The 20522-nt window shown below is 64.6% G+C and overlaps 8 protein-coding genes across 8 annotated transcripts; 5 read left to right on the forward strand and 3 right to left on the reverse strand.

Annotated features, from left to right (window-relative positions):
• Positions 1–810: 810 nt before the first annotated feature.
• FRP1_3 (ferric-chelate reductase Frp1) lies at positions 811–2706 on the forward strand (the record flags this gene model as incomplete). The annotated part of the gene is made up of 1 exon (XM_069354018.1): positions 811–2706. One exon carries the CDS (start codon positions 811–813, stop codon positions 2704–2706), a length of 1896 nt encoding a protein of 631 aa, XP_069208660.1.
• Positions 2707–3429: 723 nt separating this feature from the next.
• Positions 3430–5269, forward strand: Q8F55_005530 (uncharacterized protein; the record flags this gene model as incomplete). The annotated part of the gene is made up of 2 exons (XM_069354019.1): positions 3430–3653; positions 3691–5269. 2 exons carry the CDS (start codon positions 3430–3432, stop codon positions 5267–5269), a joined length of 1803 nt encoding a protein of 600 aa, XP_069208661.1.
• A 781-nt stretch (positions 5270–6050) lies between these two features.
• On the forward strand, positions 6051–7575 carry Q8F55_005531 (uncharacterized protein; the record flags this gene model as incomplete). The annotated part of the gene is made up of 4 exons (XM_069354020.1): positions 6051–6208; positions 6242–6543; positions 6670–7279; positions 7326–7575. 4 exons carry the CDS (start codon positions 6051–6053, stop codon positions 7573–7575), a joined length of 1320 nt encoding a protein of 439 aa, XP_069208662.1.
• A 269-nt stretch (positions 7576–7844) lies between these two features.
• Positions 7845–9530, reverse strand: Q8F55_005532 (uncharacterized protein; the record flags this gene model as incomplete). Its single annotated transcript, XM_069354021.1, has 6 exons — positions 7845–8109; positions 8149–8547; positions 8582–8822; positions 8859–9106; positions 9143–9193; positions 9238–9530. 6 exons carry the CDS (start codon positions 9528–9530, stop codon positions 7845–7847), a joined length of 1497 nt encoding a protein of 498 aa, XP_069208663.1.
• Positions 9531–9977: 447 nt separating this feature from the next.
• On the reverse strand, positions 9978–10889 carry Q8F55_005533 (uncharacterized protein; the record flags this gene model as incomplete). The annotated part of the gene is made up of 1 exon (XM_069354022.1): positions 9978–10889. The coding sequence occupies one exon, from the start codon at positions 10887–10889 to the stop codon at positions 9978–9980; it is 912 nt and encodes a 303-aa protein (XP_069208664.1).
• A 325-nt stretch (positions 10890–11214) lies between these two features.
• On the forward strand, positions 11215–12249 carry Q8F55_005534 (uncharacterized protein; the record flags this gene model as incomplete). Its single annotated transcript, XM_069354023.1, has 5 exons — positions 11215–11377; positions 11415–11584; positions 11622–11686; positions 11734–12041; positions 12080–12249. 5 exons carry the CDS (start codon positions 11215–11217, stop codon positions 12247–12249), a joined length of 876 nt encoding a protein of 291 aa, XP_069208665.1.
• A 33-nt stretch (positions 12250–12282) lies between these two features.
• On the reverse strand, positions 12283–13421 carry Q8F55_005535 (uncharacterized protein; the record flags this gene model as incomplete). Its single annotated transcript, XM_069354024.1, has 2 exons — positions 12283–12765; positions 12801–13421. The coding sequence occupies 2 exons, from the start codon at positions 13419–13421 to the stop codon at positions 12283–12285; spliced, it is 1104 nt and encodes a 367-aa protein (XP_069208666.1).
• A 1410-nt stretch (positions 13422–14831) lies between these two features.
• Positions 14832–20264, forward strand: Q8F55_005536 (uncharacterized protein; the record flags this gene model as incomplete). The annotated part of the gene is made up of 7 exons (XM_069354025.1): positions 14832–16124; positions 16163–17662; positions 17701–18766; positions 18801–19393; positions 19431–19613; positions 19648–19926; positions 19962–20264. The coding sequence occupies 7 exons, from the start codon at positions 14832–14834 to the stop codon at positions 20262–20264; spliced, it is 5217 nt and encodes a 1738-aa protein (XP_069208667.1).
• Between the last annotated feature and the right edge of the window lie 258 nt (positions 20265–20522).

A 20522-nucleotide genomic window follows, 5' to 3' on the forward strand; every position in this document is an offset into this window, starting at 1 on the left:
GGAACGCACACGCGGACTCGGTGCAAAGTTTTACAAGCTCCACCACCCTCCGTTGCCATCCGCTGCCGGCATGACCCTTTTGGCGAACATTTTCGGCCGTGCCACATGGGTGCCAAGCCAGAGTTGACAAAAAGGTTATCTGATAAAACGGCCGAAAGTCAGGATTCGCGCCATATCGTTGGCCAGACGACCTCTGCTCCACCTCACAGTCGACCCGCCAACAGCCAGCTAACGGCCCGCTCACGGCAGAGCGCATGGGCCTAGCCCTGGGGCTACGAGCCCTGAACATGACAATACCCACCAGTTCCCACATCGGCGTCTAGAGGCCCTCCCTCCCCTCCCTCCCTTCCCTCCCCTCCCTCCCCCGCCCGGCATCACTCAACCTTGCTGAGGTAGATCCCTCGCCCACCCTCGAAACCCTCAAGCGCTGCTAAGAATCCAAATTCGTTTTCTTGGCACACACGCCATTCACGGCCGCGAGATCCGAAACGCTCGCCTGCTGCTGCGCTCGCGAATGGCGAGCGGCTGAATGGATGTCGGCCTCGGGTCGACGACCGGCGGCCTCACCAATCATACGGGCGGAATATGCACGCAGCGAGACAGACTGGCGAAGCGAGGCGAACCAACCTAGGCGAAAGTGGAGCGTGCTGATGGCGGGGACACCAGCGCAGAGCACGAACCCGGTGCGCCTCGGTGAGTAAGAAAATTCCGCAGGGCCCGGCTAGAATCAGATAAAAAGCTCGAGGCGGTCGACAGAGGGTCAGGCCGTATCCCCGCACCGGCGCAGACTCGCCCACCAACCTCCCAGACATGTCTTCCTCGGCCACCTCCGTGTCCGCCGCGGCGTCGAGCGCCGTCTCCAAGGTCGCCTCGGCGACCAAGGCCGCGGCCACCACCGTCAAGATCGACAAGGTCAAGCGCCTCGCCCACCGCAAGACGGGCATGACCTACCAGTGGTACATCATCACCGGCTGTGTCTTCGGCCTCGGCGTGTGGTACGCCATCAGCCTCGTCCGCAGCTCGTACCTCCGCCGCAAGGGTGCCGCCGCCCGCGCGGCCGGCACGAGCAAGGAGTCGGCCGCTGCCGCCTCGGGTGGCTCTTCGGCGGCCAACGTCCCCAGCGCCCTCGGCGTCATGTTCAACAACTACCGCAACGTCGCCGTCCTCCCCCTCTACATCTACCAGCGCTCGACCCTCAACGAGTGGTTCTTCACCATTGCTTACACGGCCATTGTCATCGCCCTCGGTCTCCGCGCCTCGGGCTCCCAGAACACTTGGGACATTGCCAACCCCATGGGAATGGTCGCCTTTGCCCAGATGCCCTTCATCGTCGGCCTCGCGTCCAAGAACAACGTCCTCTCGGCCCTCACCGGCATCTCGTACGAGAAGTTCAACTACCTCCACCGCGCTGCCGGCCGCGTCTGCGTCCTCACCACCGCGCTGCACACCTTTGCCTGGATCAAGAAGGGCCTCGGCAAGCACGGACCCGGCGACGTCGTCTTCACCACCGGCGTCGTTGCCGCCGTCGGCCTGCTCATGATGTTCCTCACCAGCTTCCAGCCCATCCGCAAGATGTTCTACGAGTTCTTCCTCATCGCTCACATCGCCTTCGCCCTCATGTTCATCGTCGCCGCCTACCTCCACTGGCCCGACTTTGACTACTGGGTCTGGCCGTGTCTCCTCATCTGGGGTCTCGACCGCTTCGTCAGCATGGCCCGCATGATTGTCATCAACAAGGCGTGGCTCCTGCCGTTTGCCAAGCGCCGCGCCGAGCACTCGGCCTGCAAGGTTGAGCTCGTCGACCCCAACGTCGTCCGTATCACCGTCAACCGCCCCATCCTCCGCTGGATCCCCGGCCAGCACGCCTACGTGACCATGCCCCAGGTCGCTGCCCTCCGCTACGAGCAGCACCCCTTCACCCTGGCCACCATCCCCGACGAGTCGGGTGACGCCGTGTTCATCGTCCGCGCCCAGACCGGCTTCACCCGCCGCCTCGTCAACTCGCTCACCACCGACGTGACCACCGACATCAACGCCTACATCGAGGGACCTTACGGCACCACGCACCGCATGAACCACTTCGACACGGTTGTGCTGGTTGCCGGCGGCACCGGCATCACCTATGCGCTCTCGCACCTCCTCGACATTATCAAGCACGGACGTGAGGGCAACACTGCCGTCGGCGTCGTCCACCTCGTCTGGAACGTTCGCCAGGGCGCCAACGTCGCGTGGATTGCGCCTTTCATCAACGCCGCCCTCGAGAAGGGCTCGGGCAACACCCGTGTCGTCCTCTCGGTGTACATTACGCGCTCGCACGCTTCCGACGAGCCCAACGCCGACGGTACCGACGACGCCGACGTCGACCCCAACGGTGTCGACACCCCCGCGACCGGCTCCGACTCGTCGACCACCGAGGTCAACGAGAAGGACCGCGACCACTCGGAGAAGTACGTCGCGGCTTCGGGCCTGTCCCCCGCCGCCGCGGCCGTCACCCGCTTCTACCACGGCCGCAGCCACGTCGAGCACATTCTGCGCTCCGACCTCGCCGCGTCGACCGCCGACGGCGCCGGCCTCGGTGTCGCCGTGTGCGGACCCACCTCGCTCCTCCTCGACTCGCGCCGCGCAGTGTTCAAGGTCAACTCGGCCAGCGCTGTCCTCCAGGGCCAGAAGCCGCTGTCGCTCCACTGCCAGACCTTTGGCTGGTAGAGAGGCAGTCAAGGCAGTCACGACGCGACGACCAACGAAAAGTAGACAAACATACGAACATAGATAGATCATAATGCATTGGGAATACGGATACAAGGGACGAGGGGACCGTGACGCGGCAAGGGGGGGTTGGTGTCCGTCGGTTGTGCTGGTGACGACGCCTGATCATGTCACCAACGTCACCATATCGCGTGAAGCAGCAGCGTCGTGCAGGAGTTGCCCAGGCCGTATCCCAGATCCACTTTGCAGCGGCGTGCGAGGCGCGCGCAATAGGCTCCAACTCCAAACGCGACCTCCTGCAACCCAAACGCGTCTCCTCGCGCGTCACAATTTCGACCTTGACAACCACCCGAGCTTTTGACTTTTTACCTCAGATCCCCTTCTACAGCCCTGCAAGGTGAGGTCCAGACCAGACCGAACCCAGTTGTGCGAACCCAGTTGCGTGAACCCAGACGCGGCACCCTCTAACACTAACCAAGTCTACTGCCGCCAGTGAGCGCGAGGACGGCAGGCGCGGTCGAGGACGAGGTGGTGTGAAACACGCCGAGGCACTGCCATCACAGTGCCAACCAACTGTGCCAACACCCCGGTTTCTGCGTTTCAGCAAACAGTGACATGTGCGAGGTCGCTAGAGGTGCGCTGGAGGTGCGCTGGAGGTGCAGCGGGGTACAGCGGTATAAGAATGCAGAGCGCTGCGCGGCCTGACAACCCCACATAACCAAAATGCTCACGAGTACCGTCCTGCTGGTAGTGCTCGCGACCGCCTCGGCGGCCGGCGCGCAGCGCGACGCCGTCCGCATCCCGATCAACACGGGCACCGAGGCGCGGTACCACGCCGACCCGGCGGTGCGCTCGGCCTGGGCGCGGGGGATGAGCGCGCAGACGCGCCGGCGCTGGCTGCCGAAGCGGCAGGTCGCGCCCGGCAACCTCACTGGCGTGGCTGAGGGGTAAGCTTCCCCCTCCGAGCGGCACTGACCACGCAAGCCTCATCAACTGGTCGATCGACAAGCTCTACACGGCCCAGGTGGGCTTCGGCACCCCGCCGCAGGTGTTCGACATGCACCTCGACACGGGGTCGGCCGACCTGTACATCTACGACAAGGAGTGCACGGCGACCGCGTGCTCCAAGGGCGGGCGGTACGACGCGTCCAAATCGTCGACGTATACTGCGCTCGAGCTCGAGCCCGCCAACATCACGTACGGCGTGGGCTTTACGCGCGGGCCTTGGGCCGCCGACAACATTGAGTTTGCGGGCATCCGCGCCGTCAACCACACGTTCATCCGCGCGCTCGACACGGACGACACGTACGCGACGACCAACATCTCGGGCCTGATGGGCTTTGCGTGGCAGAACCTCAGCCACCAGAACGTGCTCCCGTTCTGGCAGGACGTCATCGAGCAGATGGCCGACCAGCGCTTCTCGTTCTACCTGCAGCGTAATGAGAAGTTTACAGAGTACTCTACCGCCGGCGGTGAGCTCGTGATTGGCGGCACGAACCCGGCGTCCTACACTGGCGACTTCCACTACGTCAAGTCGCGCACCGACTTCTGGTCGATCCCGATCGACAACCTGGTGGTCAACGGCGACTTTGTCGCGACCGGCCCCAACAATGTCAACCTCGCCAACGCGGCCATCGACACGGGCACGTCGCTCATCATCGGCCCCGAGGACAAGGTGGCGGCCATCTACGCAAAGGTGCCCGGCGCTCACAAGGCTACCGAGCCGGCGTTCAAGGGCCACTGGAAGTTCCCGTGCAACACCAACTTTACGTTTGCCTTCTCGTTCGGCGGCGTCGAGTACCCGATCCCGTTCCGCGACCTCGTCATGCTGTCGACCGGCGACGACTTCAACAGCGCCATCTGCATGGGCTCGATCTACTCGATCGAGGGGCTGAGCGCCGGCGTCAACGACTGGATCATCGGCGACGCGTTCCTCAAGAACGTCTACACGACGTTCCGGTACGAGCCGCCCGCTGTCGGCTTTGCCCAGCTGGCGCCGGCGTACGTCCTGGATCCGAACGCGCGGCCCAGTGACGGCGCGGCCCCGACCAACGCGACGCTCGCGCCCAACGCCACGGCCATCCCCGTCCTGAACAACAAGAGCGCCACGCTCAACGTCCCCACCGGCGTCGCGGGCGCCCACTACTCGTACTCTGGCACGGCCAAGGGCCCGGGAAACCCCGACAACACGGCGACCATCAGCGCGTCGTACAACCAGACGGCGCCGACCAAGAGCAACATCCAGGTGCTGAGCACGAGCGGCGTGGCCAAGACGACGGCGGTGCAGTCGGCGCCGTCGTCGGCCAACGCGGCCAGCACGAGCGCTGCCTCCTCCGCCGTCACGAGCAGCGGTAGCCGCATCTCCGCGCCCACCAGCGGTAACAGCACCAGCACGCCGCCCGCCAGTACGCGCTACTCCACGGGGGTCGAGCTCAGTGGGCACGCGACCGACACGGCCGTCCCCGTCGCTGCCAGCAGCGGAACCACCCCGCCGCCCAGGTGCCGCCCGAAGCACAAGCGCGCGCACATGCGCAAGAGCTGGGCCGTGGCTGGCCCGGCGTAGCCCGCTGGCGGGAATGCATAGACAAACAAGATAGCATACGGAGTGACATACCATACTAGATGTAGCGATACCGGCGGCGTGGCACGGGGGTTGGCGGCGGTGGTCTCGGCTTGTGATGGACGCGACTGACTTTCAGGACGTGCTCGTGACGCCGTTGCCCGTGCCGGCTGGGCGGTCGACGAGCAGAGGCCAAGCCCACGCCGTAGCCCGAGCGAGTCATCGGGCTGCCTCCCCCTCGGTCGAGGCAGACAGCAGCATACCCGCCGCCTGCCTCCACCGCCCTGCCTAGAGACGATGGGCACACCCAACGTGGCACTCACGTTCCCACACTCCCTCTGAGCTCCAACGAGCCTACGCGGGCCGCGGCCTGCTCCTTCTCCTCCAGATGCTAGGGTGCAGCATGCTTGTCTGCTTAGCGCTGTCTTGGCGAGACGCTGCCCGACGCCACCTGCACGAGGACATGTTGAAGGTGTTGCTGCTGCTGCAGCATCGGCTTCATTGTTCTGTGGAGCCGCCGAGTCGGCTGTGCCTGCCCACCCCCCCACCCCAACTCCACCACCCACCACCTACGCATGTTTATGCATGTGGTCCTTTATGCCCTCGGCAGCATAGTGGTCGCCGATACGCATGCAGGCCGCGCAGGTGGACCTCGTCATGATGCCCAGTCGTCGCCGGCCTGTAGTCTATCGTCGACGTCCGAGATCGCTTCCTGTCCGCTATATGATGAGCAGCATGCTCCCCAGCGCGCCGGTGACTCGCCCAGAACCAACACGACACGACCATGCTCACCGCCCCCGTGCTCCTCGCCGCCGCCGCCCTAGGAGCGAGCGCCAGGCCGCCAGCACCTTCCCTCTCCCCTCCGGTCCACCTCGAGCTGCGGCGCCACCCCGTGCCGCCCGTCACCCGGAGGCGGCGGGACACGCTCGGAATAGCGCAGGAGTGAGCCCCTCTTCCTGCCCCAGCTGACCCCAGTCTCGTGCTCACCAACATCGTAAACAACCTGTACGCGGCCGAGATCAGCATCGGCACGCCGCCGCAGCCGTTCATCGTCCACCTCGACACGGGGAGCACCGACATGTACGTGTACGACTCTGGGTGCCATGTCGACGCGTGCGCCGTCGCGGGCGAGACGCGCTTCGACGCGGCCGCGAGCAGCACGCACAAGGAGCTGGGGAAGGTCGCCAACATGACATACGGGTTCGGGTTTACCGACGGGGTGTGGGCCACCGACGTCGTGAGCTGGGGGCAGATGACGGTGGGCGAGCAGAGCTTTGGTGAGTAGAGCGGTGGGGAGCGGCACCACGAGCGGCTCGCCGTCCGCGCCACCGCGAGCCGCTCGACGGCAAGCGGCCTCCCCTCCGCCGCCACGACCCCGCCCTCTCGCTAACGCTCGCTCACAGTCCGCGCCCTCGACACAGACGACACGTACAAGCCCACCAACATCACCGGGCTCATGGGCATGGCGTGGACGCCCAGCTCAACGAGCAAAGAAGTGCCGTTCTGGCAGAACATGGTCAGCCAGTGGGCCGACCAGCGGTTCGCCTTCTACCTCGGGCCCACAGACGACCGGACGCGCGAGACCAAGGCGGGGCTTTTGACGCTGGGAGGCGTCGACACGACGCTGTACACCGGCGAGATCCACTACGTCGACCTGGTATCCAAGGGGCTGTGGGTGATCCCGCTCGACGGGCTGGCCGTCGCCGCGGGCGGGAGCGAGACGCCTCTGCCGACGCCCAAGGCCCGCGCCGCAATCGACACGGGCACGTCGCTCGTCGCCGTGCCGCACGCCGACGCCGAGGCGATCTACGCCGCCATCCCCGGCTCGGGGCTCGACGCAGACCTGTCAAATGACAACCTCAAGGTGTACGCCGTGCCGTGTGATACTGACGCCGTCGTGAGCCTCACGTTCGGCGGCGTGGCGTACGCTATCCCGCTCGAGAACTTTGTGCTGCCCAAGGACAACTTTCCGGGGCAGTGCATCGGCGCGATCCAGGGGAACGCCAAGGTCGGGTACGTTGGCTGGGCGCAGAGAGACAGCTGGCTAACCCCCGCCCAGATATTGGATCGTCGGCGACGTCTTCCTCCGCTCAGTCTACTCGGTGTTCCGGTACGACCCGCCGTCGATCGGGTTCGCGGCGCTCGCGCCCGGCCTGCAGAAGGACGCGCCGTCGTACCCCGACGTGACGGTCTTCAACCCGCCCCTCCCCGACCGCAAGGGCTCGGGCGAGGACAAGGTGGCAGACGGACAGTGGAGCGCGCTCGCCCCGTGGCTCCTCGCCCTCGCCACCATCATGTATTACTGGTAGCGTGGACTCTGGAGCGCTTGTAGCGTACATCTGTAGCAGTAGTACTAGACACTATAGTAGCCAGGCGTAGTCAGCCTCGGACATTGTTGTTGCAACTTGTTGGCTTGTCGGTGGCACGCGTCGACCATGGCCGACGACAACACCGCCTCGATGACGCGAGGCACTAGGAACCACACCACCGCGTCATCCGCCACCCGCCAGTACAACACCGATACATGCCCAAGATCTATGACGCCATGTCCATGCCGACAATCCCATGCCATGCAGCCCTACGCCATGCTCCACGCAACCACCAGACCAGCCACCACGGCCCCCGCACTGCCTGCTACGCTCGTCGCGCCGCTGTGGTACCCCTGTGCCGAGAGCATCGCCGCAGCCGCCGTTAGCACCGGCGTGAGGTCGCTCGGCGCCGACGGGGTGAGGCCCGGCGCGAGCGCCGCAAAGCCCACCGCGGGCGGCTGGTACTGGTACACGCTGTAAACGTTCTTCAAGAAAGTGTCGCCAACGATCCACTGAGCGCGATTGTTCGTGATCCTGTGCGTCAGCGGTGAGTGGGCGTTGGCTTCGACTCACTTTGAAATGTGGTCCGTCGCCACAATCGCACCGTAGCACTCGGGCGTCTTGGTCGTCGGGTCAACGTCAAACACCAGGTCGTCCTTGAAGATTGGGTAATCGACCCCGCCGAACGTGAACGACACGTCGGCGGCTGACGCGCACGGGAACTTGTAGTACCCCTTCTCCTGGGGCACGGTGGACGCGAACGCGCCCTTGATGCCAGCGTAGATCTGGCTGACGACCGCCGTCGGGCCGTAGACGAGCGTCGTGCCGCTGTCGACCAGCGTCATGTTCGCCTCGGCTGGGTTGGCGATGCGCTGCCCGTTCACCACGGTGCCGTCAAACGCCACGCGCCAGTAGTCCTGCGGACTCGACACATAGTTGATGTCGCCAGTGTACCTGCTGGGGTTGACGCCGCTGGCCATCAGCTCGGCCACAAGACCACACCCACCCTAATGAGAACTCGCCGGTCACCGCGCTGTTCGCGCTCGAACCATTCATGCCCTCGATGATCGTCCAGTCGGCGACGGTTCTCCGCCCGAGGTAGAGTGCAAACCGCCCGTTTGTCCACGAGTGGGCCACCTGCTGCCAAAACGGCGTCGGGTTCTTCGGACTCAAGCCAGACCACGCGAGGCCCATAATGCCCGTCACGTTTGTGCTGTTGAAGATGTCGGCGGTGCTCTGGGCCTGGACTGGCGGGTTAGCTTCTGCGGTGCAGCGAAACTCACTGAACCCCTGCTTCGTGACGTTCGCGCCGGCGAGAGCCACAGTGTCGGTCGCCCAGTTGCCGAACGCATATCCCTGGCCGTAGGTCGCATTGTACGTCGCCACCGAGCCCGTGTACGACGACGACGCAGACGAGTCGAACAGCGGCACGCCGCCTGACCGGCACACGGTCGACGAGCAAGACGAGTCGTACACATACAGTGCCGAGGAGCCCGTGTCCAGATCCACCTGGAACTGTTGCGGCGGCGTTCTACGGGTCAGTGCGACGTCGAGCCGGCGTTCCTACCCGATGGTGATTTGCGCCGAGTACATGTTGTCTCGTCCCCAGTTGGTAAGCCTGCGCGAGTCAGTATGTCACGCTTGGCAGTCCGCAGCACTCACTCAACGTCGCCGGTCTTGTCCTCTCCGCGCTTGTCCAGAGCGACGTCGTCCAGCTCAGGAAACTCGCGCTTCACGGCCGCGCGCTCCTCGGGCTCGAGGTTGGCGAGGTGCTTGCGCTGGACGTAGGCGAGCTCGTTGAGGAGGTTGCGCCGCTGGCCGGGCCCGGGGTTTAATGGCACGGTGCGGAGGGTGAGATGGACCGGTCCGGCGTCGTCGCTGCCCCGAGTGGGCGTCGGGGAGCCAGCGGCCACAGCCGCGGCGGCCAGGAGCGTAGCCCACGCGCCGAGGTGCATGGTGCGTGAGTTGGGGAGTGAGCAAACGCAAGAGACGTGATGACTAGGGGCTGTTGTCGGATTGTTGCTGCGGCGGGCCGACCTCCGATCGAGCCTTGGTGGTGGTGGATGGTGCCATTTCAAAACCACCAGCGAGAAACGTCTGGACACTGGGCTCGCTCTCGACGTCGCCAAAAGCCGCGCAGCCACCGCAGCGCGCGCAGCATGGACAATGGAAGAGCATCAGCCACTGCGCGCAGCAGCAGCAGCAGCAGCAGCCAGCAGCATGCACTCGACTCCACCTTGTCCAGCTCCGGAGGAGAGCACAATGGCCAAAGACTGCGACGGCCTTCGGCCGCGGCCGATCAAAGCGCCGCAGCCGGCTGCCGCACTTCGGGTGGCACCGACCACTCGTGATACAAAATATACATGATGCGTACAAGTCTAGCGGCAGTCTCTATAGTGGCACTACTGCCGATGCAAGGTATAGTACATGACCACGCCGCGCTCCTCCTCGAGGCCGTCCGTGTTGGGTGCGTGCGGGCCCCACTCGCCGTCTGGGAGCCATTGGACCTCGGTCTCGAGCTGGGCGCGGAGGCCGCGCTGCGCCGCGAGCGCGAGGAAGCGCTCGTGTGGACCGCGGCCGGTATGCAGCCCGGCCGCGACGTGAACAACACCGCTGGGCCCCAGCAGCGCCAGCACACTGTCAAGCAGGATCGGGTGGTAGTCGGTCTGCCAGAGCGTGTCGGCGAGGATGAGCTCGTCGAACCCGCCCGGCGCGTGCGCGAGCAGCGGGGCCGGGTCCGTGCCCCACGAGTGGCCGAGGACCGCCCAGCGGTCCGGTCCAGCGCCACACGCCTCAAAGTTGCGCCGGATCGCCGAGATGACTTCCGGCGCGTCGTAGTCGGAGCACACGACCTTCGCAGCACCCGAGTCGCGCGCCGCGACGATGGACGGCAGCCCGGCCCCGGAGCCAAGCTCGACGACGGTGCGGCCGGCGAGGGCAAGCTCGCCGGTGCATATCCTGTCGGCGAGGAAGACGCCCGCGAGCCACAGGTTGTTGGCCTGCAGCGCCGTGTGCAGCGCCGCCGGGGGCTGCGGCAGCCAGACCTTGACGGGTGCGCGGGTCGCGGCGCCGGCTGGCGGGGTGTATGTGTAGGGATCGTCTGGGGAGGCCGTACTGAAGCCGATGGGCGGAATGGCGAAGAGAGCAAAGATGCCCGTGTCGAAGATGTCGCTCACGTCTTCGCTGTCGCTCTCGGCGATGGACGGGGCGGTGGACGTCACGGCCGACGCGGGCTGGACGTCGACGAGGACGGCATGGGGCGGCTTGGCGGGCTGTGCTGGTGCGTGGGCTTGTGTGAGCGTCGCTGCTGCCATCTGGGGTTGTGCTGAGTGTCGTGCAAGTCGTCTTGTCGATCTCGCCGTCGTTGCCGGGTTGATTCTTGGCAGAAATGTCTGGCGCAGCTCCAATCTGCCCAGAATAGGCCAAAGCGGCGGATATCCCTGCAATGTGAAGGCCATTTTACACGTCATTATATCACGCAACCTGTCTTCCCTTGTCAGTCTGGAGACCCCGGTTCCGGTCCGCCCAACGATGACGGGTCGTCTGTGAGGAAGGAACGAGCAACAACGACAACACAACCAGCAACAACATCTTGCAGGTCACAACTACCCATTGTCATATCCCATCTTATCCCACGACATGGCAGAGGAACAGTCAAAGGCACCAGTGCCAGACACACCAGCAGCGCAGGCGGCCCAGCCAGACGCCAGCGCCGGCCCATCCACGGCCAACACCGCCACCGACGCGCTGAGTAACGTCAAGGTGTTCGCGCCGCCCGCCGAGACGAGCGGCCCGCAGCCAGGTGAGCTGAGTTACGCGCCTGCACAGCTCACACCCAGTCGAGCTCGACGACGCCTTCTTCGAGCACTCGATCTCGGACGTCCAGGCGCTGCATGCCAGCGTCACGGGCCAGTCGTCGCGCTTGAACAATGCGCCCCTGTTGACGAACAAGCACCGCGACGCGGACCGCGCGGCTAGGGAGCAGAAGAAGGCGGACAAGTGGCCCACTGTGGGTATTTCTTGCCGGTACTCCCCTAACCCACCAGGCTACCATCCGCGTCAAGTTCTCGGACGGCACACAGATCCAGAGCACATTCCCATCCACGTCCCCGTGAGTCAGCTGCCGTTCTTGAATTCAACTTCCAGCTGACACCCCAGAATCCAACCCGTCTACGACTTCATCCGCCTCTCGCTCTCCCCTGCGGCACTGGAGAAGACCTTTACCCTGTACCAGCCCCCACGCACGCTCTACCCCGAGAAGCCGCCGCCCCCAGACCCGAAGAAGGCCAAGCCCGTCAACCCGTTGATGAAGGCGCACATTGTCCCGCCGGCCAACTACGGACATGTGCGTGGTGGTGTCGTGTCGGGCCTGCAGGGCGGCACGGGCGGCAAGGAGAGCCTGTCCGACCTCGGGCTCGTGCCACAGAGTGTGCTCCTCGTGCACTGGGACGACGCGGCGATGAATGGTGAGCTAGTGAAAGCTTGGCTTCTAGCTGACAGCCAGCGTCGACGTTCCCCGCGCCGCTAGCAGACCACCTCAAGGCCAACGTCGCACCGCTGCCTGCGCCAGCCGTCAAGGCCGAGGCGCAGAAGGAGCGCAAGCCGCTCATCGGCTCGGGCCCCGATGCCAAGATTCCCAAGTGGCTGCAAAAGGGGCTGCTCAAGAAGAAGTAGAGACGTAGATGCTACAGTGCATGTATTATAACGTTACAAGGACCACCAGTGTCTGACCTTGCTGTCCGCCCCAACATTGAGCTTGAGCCCCTTCGCTTCGTCCACGTCGGCGGTGCCGCGATACCCCACCACAATCTTGCCCTTCTCCGTCCGCACCACGACCTTGGAGGTCGACGCCTTGCCGAGGGCAGCGTACCCGCTCGTCGCCATGTCGACGTACTCGTTCTGCTCCTTGAGCGCCTTGGGCACCCACCGCCCGACGGCCTTCATGAGGCGGTAGTCTGCGCCGCCGCGCGCGCCCCGCCCCTCGCCGGGCGGGACCACCGCGGTGGTGTAGTACCCGTCATACGGACAGGCGACGGGCAGCATCTGCGCGCCCAGAACGCCAAGCACCACCGGCGGCTCAGGCGCGTGGAAGTGCACCGGGCCCTTGAAGCCCTCGGGGAGGAGGACGAGGATGTTGCCCGATACAGTCTGGACGCGGAGGTCGATTGTGCGCGCGGCGTCGACCTCGATCTGGCGTCGGCCCTAGCTCTATGTAAGTCACTCACCAGGTCGACGAGCACCCCTCCCTTCTTGCTAGCGACGTCGACGCGCGCCTTTGTCCGGCCCTTCGCCTCCACCCCCTCCCCGACAGCGTCCACCACCCCGATGGCGACGCTGACCCCGCCGCGCTCCGTCTCGAACCGCCCGTCCGGGGGCACGACCCACCCCTTTGCGAGCTTGGCCATGCCGTCGATCGGCGCGCCCGTCGTCGGGTTGAACCGCTCCTTCGGGTACGCGCTGGCGCCGGACAGCGCGGCCTCGGCGAGCGACGTGAGCGCGTGCGGCACGGGGATGAGCGGGCTGTGCAGGCACGGGTCGAGGTAGTACGTGCCGGCGAGGGGCTGCTTGCCCGTGAGGACGCGCTCGACTTTGGCGACGGCGGGTGGGTGGGCTGGTGGGTAGGTGGGCCGGGTTGAGGTTGGGCTGGCGACGAGGGGACTGGCGAGCGGGCTGGCGACGAGGGGGGCCGAGGTGATGGTACCGGCAGGCGAGGTCGGCGGGGTGGGGAGAGCGATGAGAGTGTCCTTCGCTGGGACCGGCGGCGCGGCCTGCGGCGCAACGCCGTCGACCGGGGACGATACCGGCGTGGGCAGCGCGGCCGGCGCCCTTTCCTCTCCCCCACGCATGTCTGGCGGCCTAACCTTGGCTGCGACTGCCGACATCGAGGAGATTGTGCAGATATCAGCTGTCAGGAAAGATTACGGGGGTTATCAAAGGGGAACGCGTGACGAGAGTGGCGACGCCGGCCTACGTGGGCACTCGGGCGGGCGGCGTACGGCCGGCGGCGGGCAGTTGCGCGTGTCAGGCCAGCAGCGGGCAGCTTGGACAAGTGCGGGGGTTCAGTAGGACGATAGGGAGAGGGAGGAGGTTGGCATGCGTTTGATGTGGGAGGTTGAGAGCTGGGGGCTGGGGGCGTGATGACTGCCATGGTAGGACCAAATAGAACCAAACAAGCATGACGTAGGGTGATACCGGGGACAGAGCAGTCGAGTCGCCGAACCTGCCGCCCAACTGAAAGGAGAGAGTGAGTGAGTGAGTGAGTGAGTGAGTGAGTGAGTGGGACAGTCGAGAGTAGATGCGCATCAGTGAGATGAGCGATTGACGACGCGCCGCACACCTATGCAACGACGCGAGCCAAGCGATGGCGGCGCCGTCACCGTGTCTCGGCATCGACGCCGCCGCCCGCCGTCTCGTTCCTCGCCTGAAACAAGTAGCGTCTCACCCCTCCGTAACCTGTTCAAACCGCCAACTCGCTCTCATAAACGCGCCGCGCCCTGCTTGGCTCTGTCGCCAGCGCAGCGCCACACCCACAATGACCCATCGCCCGCACGGCCCCCTTAGTCGCCAGCGGTCTAGGCGAGGCGGCGCCGCGCGAGGCTTGCGGCTCGAGCGCGGCCAACCCGACCCTCGAGACCGCCGCCTCCTCGGCCGCTGCCGCCGCCGCCTCGGGCGTCTCGGCGTACGTATCGGCGGCGGCGGCTAGCGGGCCCGAGTGCACCGCGACCACGGCGTTGGTGGAGCCACGGGCGGGGCGATCCTGGCTCGCAGCAGGCTTCTGGCGGCCGCTGGCTGCCTGGCTGGCTGGTAGACTTCGCGTCGCTCACCCCTGCGCGCGCTGTTCGCGCGCCGCCCGCCCGCCCGCTATGACACGCGCTGCCCCCTCCCCTTCCTCGAGACCAGTCTCGCCCGCCTTGATCGCTCTCGAGGTTGAGCATCGATCAAGTCTAGTCGAGCCGTCGACATACCCCCCTCCCTCGTCCCTCCCTCCTCCCCCCTCCCCCTTCCCCCCTCGCCTTGACCTGCTTCTCACTATTCACTTTTCCACCTCGCTCGCTTCTTCATTCTACGATACTCTCTCCCACTCTTACTCTTGACGACAAATGACAGACATGACTACGCCCCTCTAACAAATCTTGACCGCTTGTGACGACACCATCAACCCCACCGCCGCCGCCGACGGCCCCCTTCCCCCCTAGGTGTGCGATGGGCTCGGTACGCGCGCTGACACGCACCAGATATCTTGACGACACTCGACAATGTCCCAGCATAGACACAAGAGACAGAACAGGTCCCGCGCATCGGTGTCAGTCTCCTTTGGCGCCTCGGGATTCAACCCCGGCTCGCAGCAGTTCACTGTCGGCGGCAGCGGAGCTCCTGGCGACGACTACTATGGGCAGAACGCACCCCCGGCGCAGGCACCGGCCAACGCGTCCATTGCATTTCCTGGCGCGTACCCCTTTGGTTCGGTCGGCGGCGGCTTCATCGCACCGGGCAACAGCGTCGATGGCGGCCACCCGACGAGGCCCGTGATCGCCAACAGGCGGACACGATACGGCGGCGGCGGTGACAGGTCGCTCGGGATGGGACACCCAAGTCGACACTCGATCGCCATGGACCTTCCGCCGCATGTGTCGAACGGCGGCCCTCCGCACCTCTCGGGACGCCCGGGTGATAGCATCGGCGGACCACATCGCCCGCCCCCGCTCGCGCTGCCGTCGCGCTTCACCAACGGAGTTGGCCCCGGTCCCTCGTCCCCCCTGACACCGCAGAGGCCCGGCACACCGCAGGCCGTAATGCTGCCCTACAACGACCGGTCGTGGACAATAGACAGTGCCACCAGGCAGACGCTCAGCCACTTTCCACACTCGTCCCTCTCGCTCCCACTCACGACGTCGCCTCTGCCCCGTCACACACCCCACTCGTCGGTCAACTTTGCGGCCGGACCATCTGGCTTGGGGATTGCCACTGCCCCGCCAGGACACCCAGGTCGTCGCGCAGTCACACACGCTTCCATGTTGTCCCAACCTCACGGCCGTGTCCCCTCCATTGTCCAACGCACCGGTCCACCACCAAAAGCCATTCTCGGCGGCCCAGGCGGCAAGACTTTCGACGAACTACGAGTAGCCCCAATCGCCTCTCGGAGCGCTTCGACCGAACCCAGCCCTGCCGCGTCTGCACGGTCCATGTCCCCTCTCAGCAGCCCGGCCAAGCCCAACTTTGCGGATCAGGAGGTAAAGTACCTGGGCACAACGGTGCGCGTCGCCCTCCCACCCGAGTCGTACAGCCCGCCCGACTCTCCACCTCGTGACCAACAAGACGTCGACGAAGAGACCGCTGTCAAGGTCGTGAGGAAGGAGACGTACCCCTGGCCCCCTGGCCTGGTACACGGTGGGCCAGAAGACATCCCCCTCCCTCCCTCTCCCACCGAGGAGGAGCTAACCGGCGTGGACAACGACATGGTGTCTCCAGTGCCGATTGACCACACGCCGCATGGAAGCCTCTCAGCCCCTATCTGGGAGGGTAAGCAAGTTTTAGTCTCGGTCCCGAGCGTATGTGTTGGTAGTGGTGACGAGGACTGACGCTGCAGACCGCATGGGAGCCGCTCAAGCCTCCAAGCCCGGAACAAGACGAAATCTCCACCACCACGTACGAGACGGCTGCCGACTCGACGCCGGCAGAAACTGCCTACGAGTTTAGAAGCAAGGCGGCTTCTGAAGTCGCAGAACCGGCCGATCATGGCGTGCCGAATGGTCATGGTCACACCGCCCACAACAGCCTTTCGGCACAGACCGTGACCCTCAGCAACGGTGACGACAGTTCAGTTCCTTCGGCGTCGAGACACGGGTTTGGCAGCCTCAGCACAGATCGGTTCCTCAAACGCTCGCTGGGTGACTTCGACGACAACCCTGGCACTTCGCAGCGTTCCCCCCCTTCATCGCCGCAGGCCCGGCCTACCCTTCTGGCCAGCCCAGCCCAGCCTGAGCACGAACGTCCAAAGCCTACTCTGCGACCAACAGCCCCAGTCTTCAGCTTCCTCAGACCCACTACGGCGGCCTTTGTTCCTTCCTCGTTCAAGCCTCTAGCACCTCCAGCGAACAGCGATGCCTTGGACGCTCAAGACGGCCCAGAGCCCTTCATTTCGCCTGCGTCAAAGTTCTTGACCACGTCGCCAGAGTCTCAGGCTGACGAGCTGCAAGATGACTCCGACCTCATCAATCTCCAGCCAACGCCACATGTGCCCCATAATTCGCTGCCAACTGGCCAACCTCACTTCTATCCCACAGTACCCTCGCCTGCGTTCATGGCGCGGGTTCTGGCGACACCGAGAAGACTCAAGCCGGGTGCGGCAGTGTTCATCCCCCGCGACCAGCCTTCAGGCCCGTCGACGCCGCAGAGTCAGGTCGGTCTCCTATCGCACACCAAAAACGACTCGGATCCTCCCAGCTTCTTCAAGTTTGGTGACCACTCAGGTGCCCCTTCGATCCCCTCGATTGCAGGGTCGCCTTTCACCTTTACCATGCCTGCAAGCACTGCCGCGACTCCGTTGCCAGCACAGCCGCTGTCGATCGTTGAACAACCCCACACGGCGTCGACTGTCAAGTCGGCCTCGATCACGTCCCTGCCAGGTGGTTCTGGCACCGAGAGTGGCGGAGCACTGGGTCTGTTCACATTCACCCACAAGCTTCGCCCTCAGGCCGCCGAGTTCAAGCCCAAGACCCCAGCGCTCGGCTCACCTTCGAAGCCTCCGGGATTGCAGCTGGGGCTGTCCACCCCAGGACCTGCAGCCTTCATGCCGCTCTCGACAAGAGTGAGACCTTCCACTCTCCCTCTTCCAGCCAATACGCCTGCCCGCACGCCATACGTGCCACTCGGCTCCGCCTTTGGATTCCCCGGCACCCCAGCTGCCATCAACTCTGGTCTTACAGAAGACTCGGCAGACGTGTCGCGGCCAAACCTCGAGGATATCATTCAACCGCGCCGGCCGATCCCCATTCTCAGCCCGCAGCTCCAGCCGATCATTCCGTGGCGCAACGCCGTATCGCCACCTACCGAGGCTGGGTCTGTTGTGGAATCGCATTTGTCAGAGGTGAGTGGCCAAGGGTTGGGGGGAGTGCTGACCAGCAGCAGGACAATCGGTCTGTTGAGGAAGAGCGCGATACCCCGAGGTCTCGAATCCACACGGCCAAACGCTCGTCCCAGAACTCTCACCAGCCCAGGTCGTGGGCGGAGGCTGCCCGGTCGCAACCGAGCTCGCCGATCAAAGTCCCCACGAGCACTGTGCTGATTCATCCATCCTTGCCGCTGATTAGCCAGCATTCCGTGACTGGGTCGTCCAGACAGACCCCGTCCAGGAAACAAACACTGGTAATCTCGGGATCGCCTCGGATGCCTGGATCAGGAGAGTCGTTCTCCCCGATCATGGCTCTTCCCTCGGAACACGAGCACGAGACGAATGTGCCCAGTGCAGCATTGAGGAAGTCGATGGAGCGCCGTCAGAGTGCCCCCGCGCCTGCGACCAGCCTCAACGCCGACCCCAAGCCGTTCTCGTTTGGCTCAAGGACATACACCCCGCCGCCACATCCGCCACCCAAGCAACTCGACTCGCCCCAGCGGTTCTTTGATCAGCTGCGTCACAGCACCCCAAAGCACAACCGGCTGTCACCCATTCCTGCTCCCAAGCTGCTACTCGATGGCGAGGACTGCCAAAAGTTCCGCGAGTGGGTCTTCCCCAGCAAACGCCGCCACAGTGGAGACGACAGAGGGGACGAGCGAGAGCTGCCTGACATCCAGGACTCGCCCAAGCGTACTCCTGCTGTCGCCGACGCGAGTCTGTGGCCGACTTGGGCACAGGGGGGTACACCGCGTCCTGCCCTTGCCCAGCCGTCGCCTGATCCATTTGCGCCCCGACAGGTTGGACCGTCCGACAGCCCACAACGCCTCCTTCCACCCACGATCCTGCCGCCATTCTTGCCCAGCCCTCAAACGCTCCCACTTTCTGTTACAAATGGAGTGTTTGGCAGCACAGTCGACAATCCCATCCACGATGTTGTCTCTTTGCTCAAGACTATCGAGGATCAGATGACCCTTGTCAAGCTGGATACGGACCAGTTGATCATGCTGTCTAACCGTGGAGCCAATGAGTCGTTCCATCGATCCAACGGCGCACAGGAGGCTGTCCACGCGATTAAAGGTGAGACCGAGTTGCGCCACAAAGCTGACATCAGCGCACCTTCCCAGCCCTCAGGCCATTGACAACGTCACTGGGATGCTCGAAGCGCAAAACGGCATCTTGCAGGACATTGTTCGTCGGATTGAGGAGGAGACGACGCCGTCGCCTACTCAGTTTGAGACATCAGACCACACACAGGAGATGTTCCGCGCCATCATCTCTGGTCAACACGCCATGATGGCCAAGTTCTCCGAGCTCACCGACACGCAAAATGCGATTGAGGACCTGCGCGGGGCCACGGACGCCTTACTGGAGGCCCAGGCCGACTCACGCGAGGCCAAGATCGACCACCGTCGCGGGTCTCAGCTCGTCGACCTGCACACGCAGATCAGAGAGGAGGTTGCCAAGACACACCGAGCGGAGCGTGATGCGGCGATCCTCTCCACTAGAGTCGACGAGCTCACCAAGCATGCCAAGGAGAAGGAGCTCGAGGACGCGTGGCGGGCTCTTATTCGGGCGGATGTGGCTGCTGTCACCGCATCGCTATCCAAGCTTGCACGTACACATGACAAGACGCACGGGGACGTGGCCGAGATGCGCGATCAGCTCACACAAGCTCAGAGTGTGATTGAGGCGCTGCGTACGGAGGTGGGTGGTTGTGGCCAGATGGAAGCTGACCGAGCAGCGAGATTCGATTAGCGAGCTGGCAGCGGAACGGCACACGCAGATCGTTGGGCTGCAGAAAGAGGCGGCAGTCTTTGACCAGAAGCTGTTTGACCTGCTGGGTGGCCTTGGACAGGCCGTCTCCCGCAACCGCGACGAGAAGGTGTCGGAGCTGGAGCAGGAGGTCAAGGGTTTGCGAACCGAGGTGAGTTAGGCTTGTTGGCGGGGCTGACCTGCAGCTCCACGACGTTTCGAACGTGAAGAGCGACCTGCGCGTGCAGCTGGCCGAGGCACTCGGTAATGTGCAGCTTGAGAAGGAGAAAGCCCAGCGGTTCGCCGATTCCGAGGCTGGCGAGCGGAGAACGCTCGACCTGCAGCTCAAGGCCGAGAAGGCGCGCACGTCGTTCCTCGAGAGCCGGATTCAGAAGTTGGAGGCACAGCTGCAGGACACGAACCATAATCTGGACGTGTGGCGCTCTGCCGCGCTGGAGCAGCGTCTGCACGCGGAGCGGACATCTGTGAGTTGCCGCCAAGGTACGCCGCTAAAGCCCAGGCCCATGTCACGGCGCTGCAGAACGAAAACTACCACTGGCGCGAGTTTGCGCTGAGCGCGGACCGGGACCGCCTCGATCAGTGGCTCGCGACCAAGCCGTTCCACGGGATTGCTCCGCAGCATACGGGGGGCAGTCCGAAGACGGTGCGGGCGGGGACGCCAGTCATGTCGCCGAAAACTGTGTCTTCCAAGACGGTGCAGCTGCCACGCACGCCTGGGCGGTCTGCGCTGGCCCTGACGTCGGCGACGCCACCACCCGTACGCCGTGCGATCCCGACGATTGTCGAGCCGACGGGGGAGTAGGTTGCGGGTGCGAGCGATGCTCCGCCCTGAGACGAAACAAAAGCTAGGCAGATTAACCCAGATTAACGATTATGCATGTGTATGGGTGGGCTGGTGTGGGCGTGGGGCGATGCTGGTGGGGTGTCCGGGAGGCGGGGAAACTCGAGTCCGGAGCGGCCCGGGCGGAGTCGGTGGATCGATCGGTGAGGATCGCGTCTGCGCGGCGCGGGGGAGTCGCACGCGCGGGGGTGCACAATAGAAGTGGAATGGGCGGGCGGG

This window comes from Vanrija albida (assembly GCF_041260175.1).
Source record: "Vanrija albida strain AlHP1 chromosome Unknown contig_4, whole genome shotgun sequence".
Taxonomy (NCBI): Eukaryota; Fungi; Basidiomycota; class Tremellomycetes; order Trichosporonales; family Trichosporonaceae; genus Vanrija; species Vanrija albida.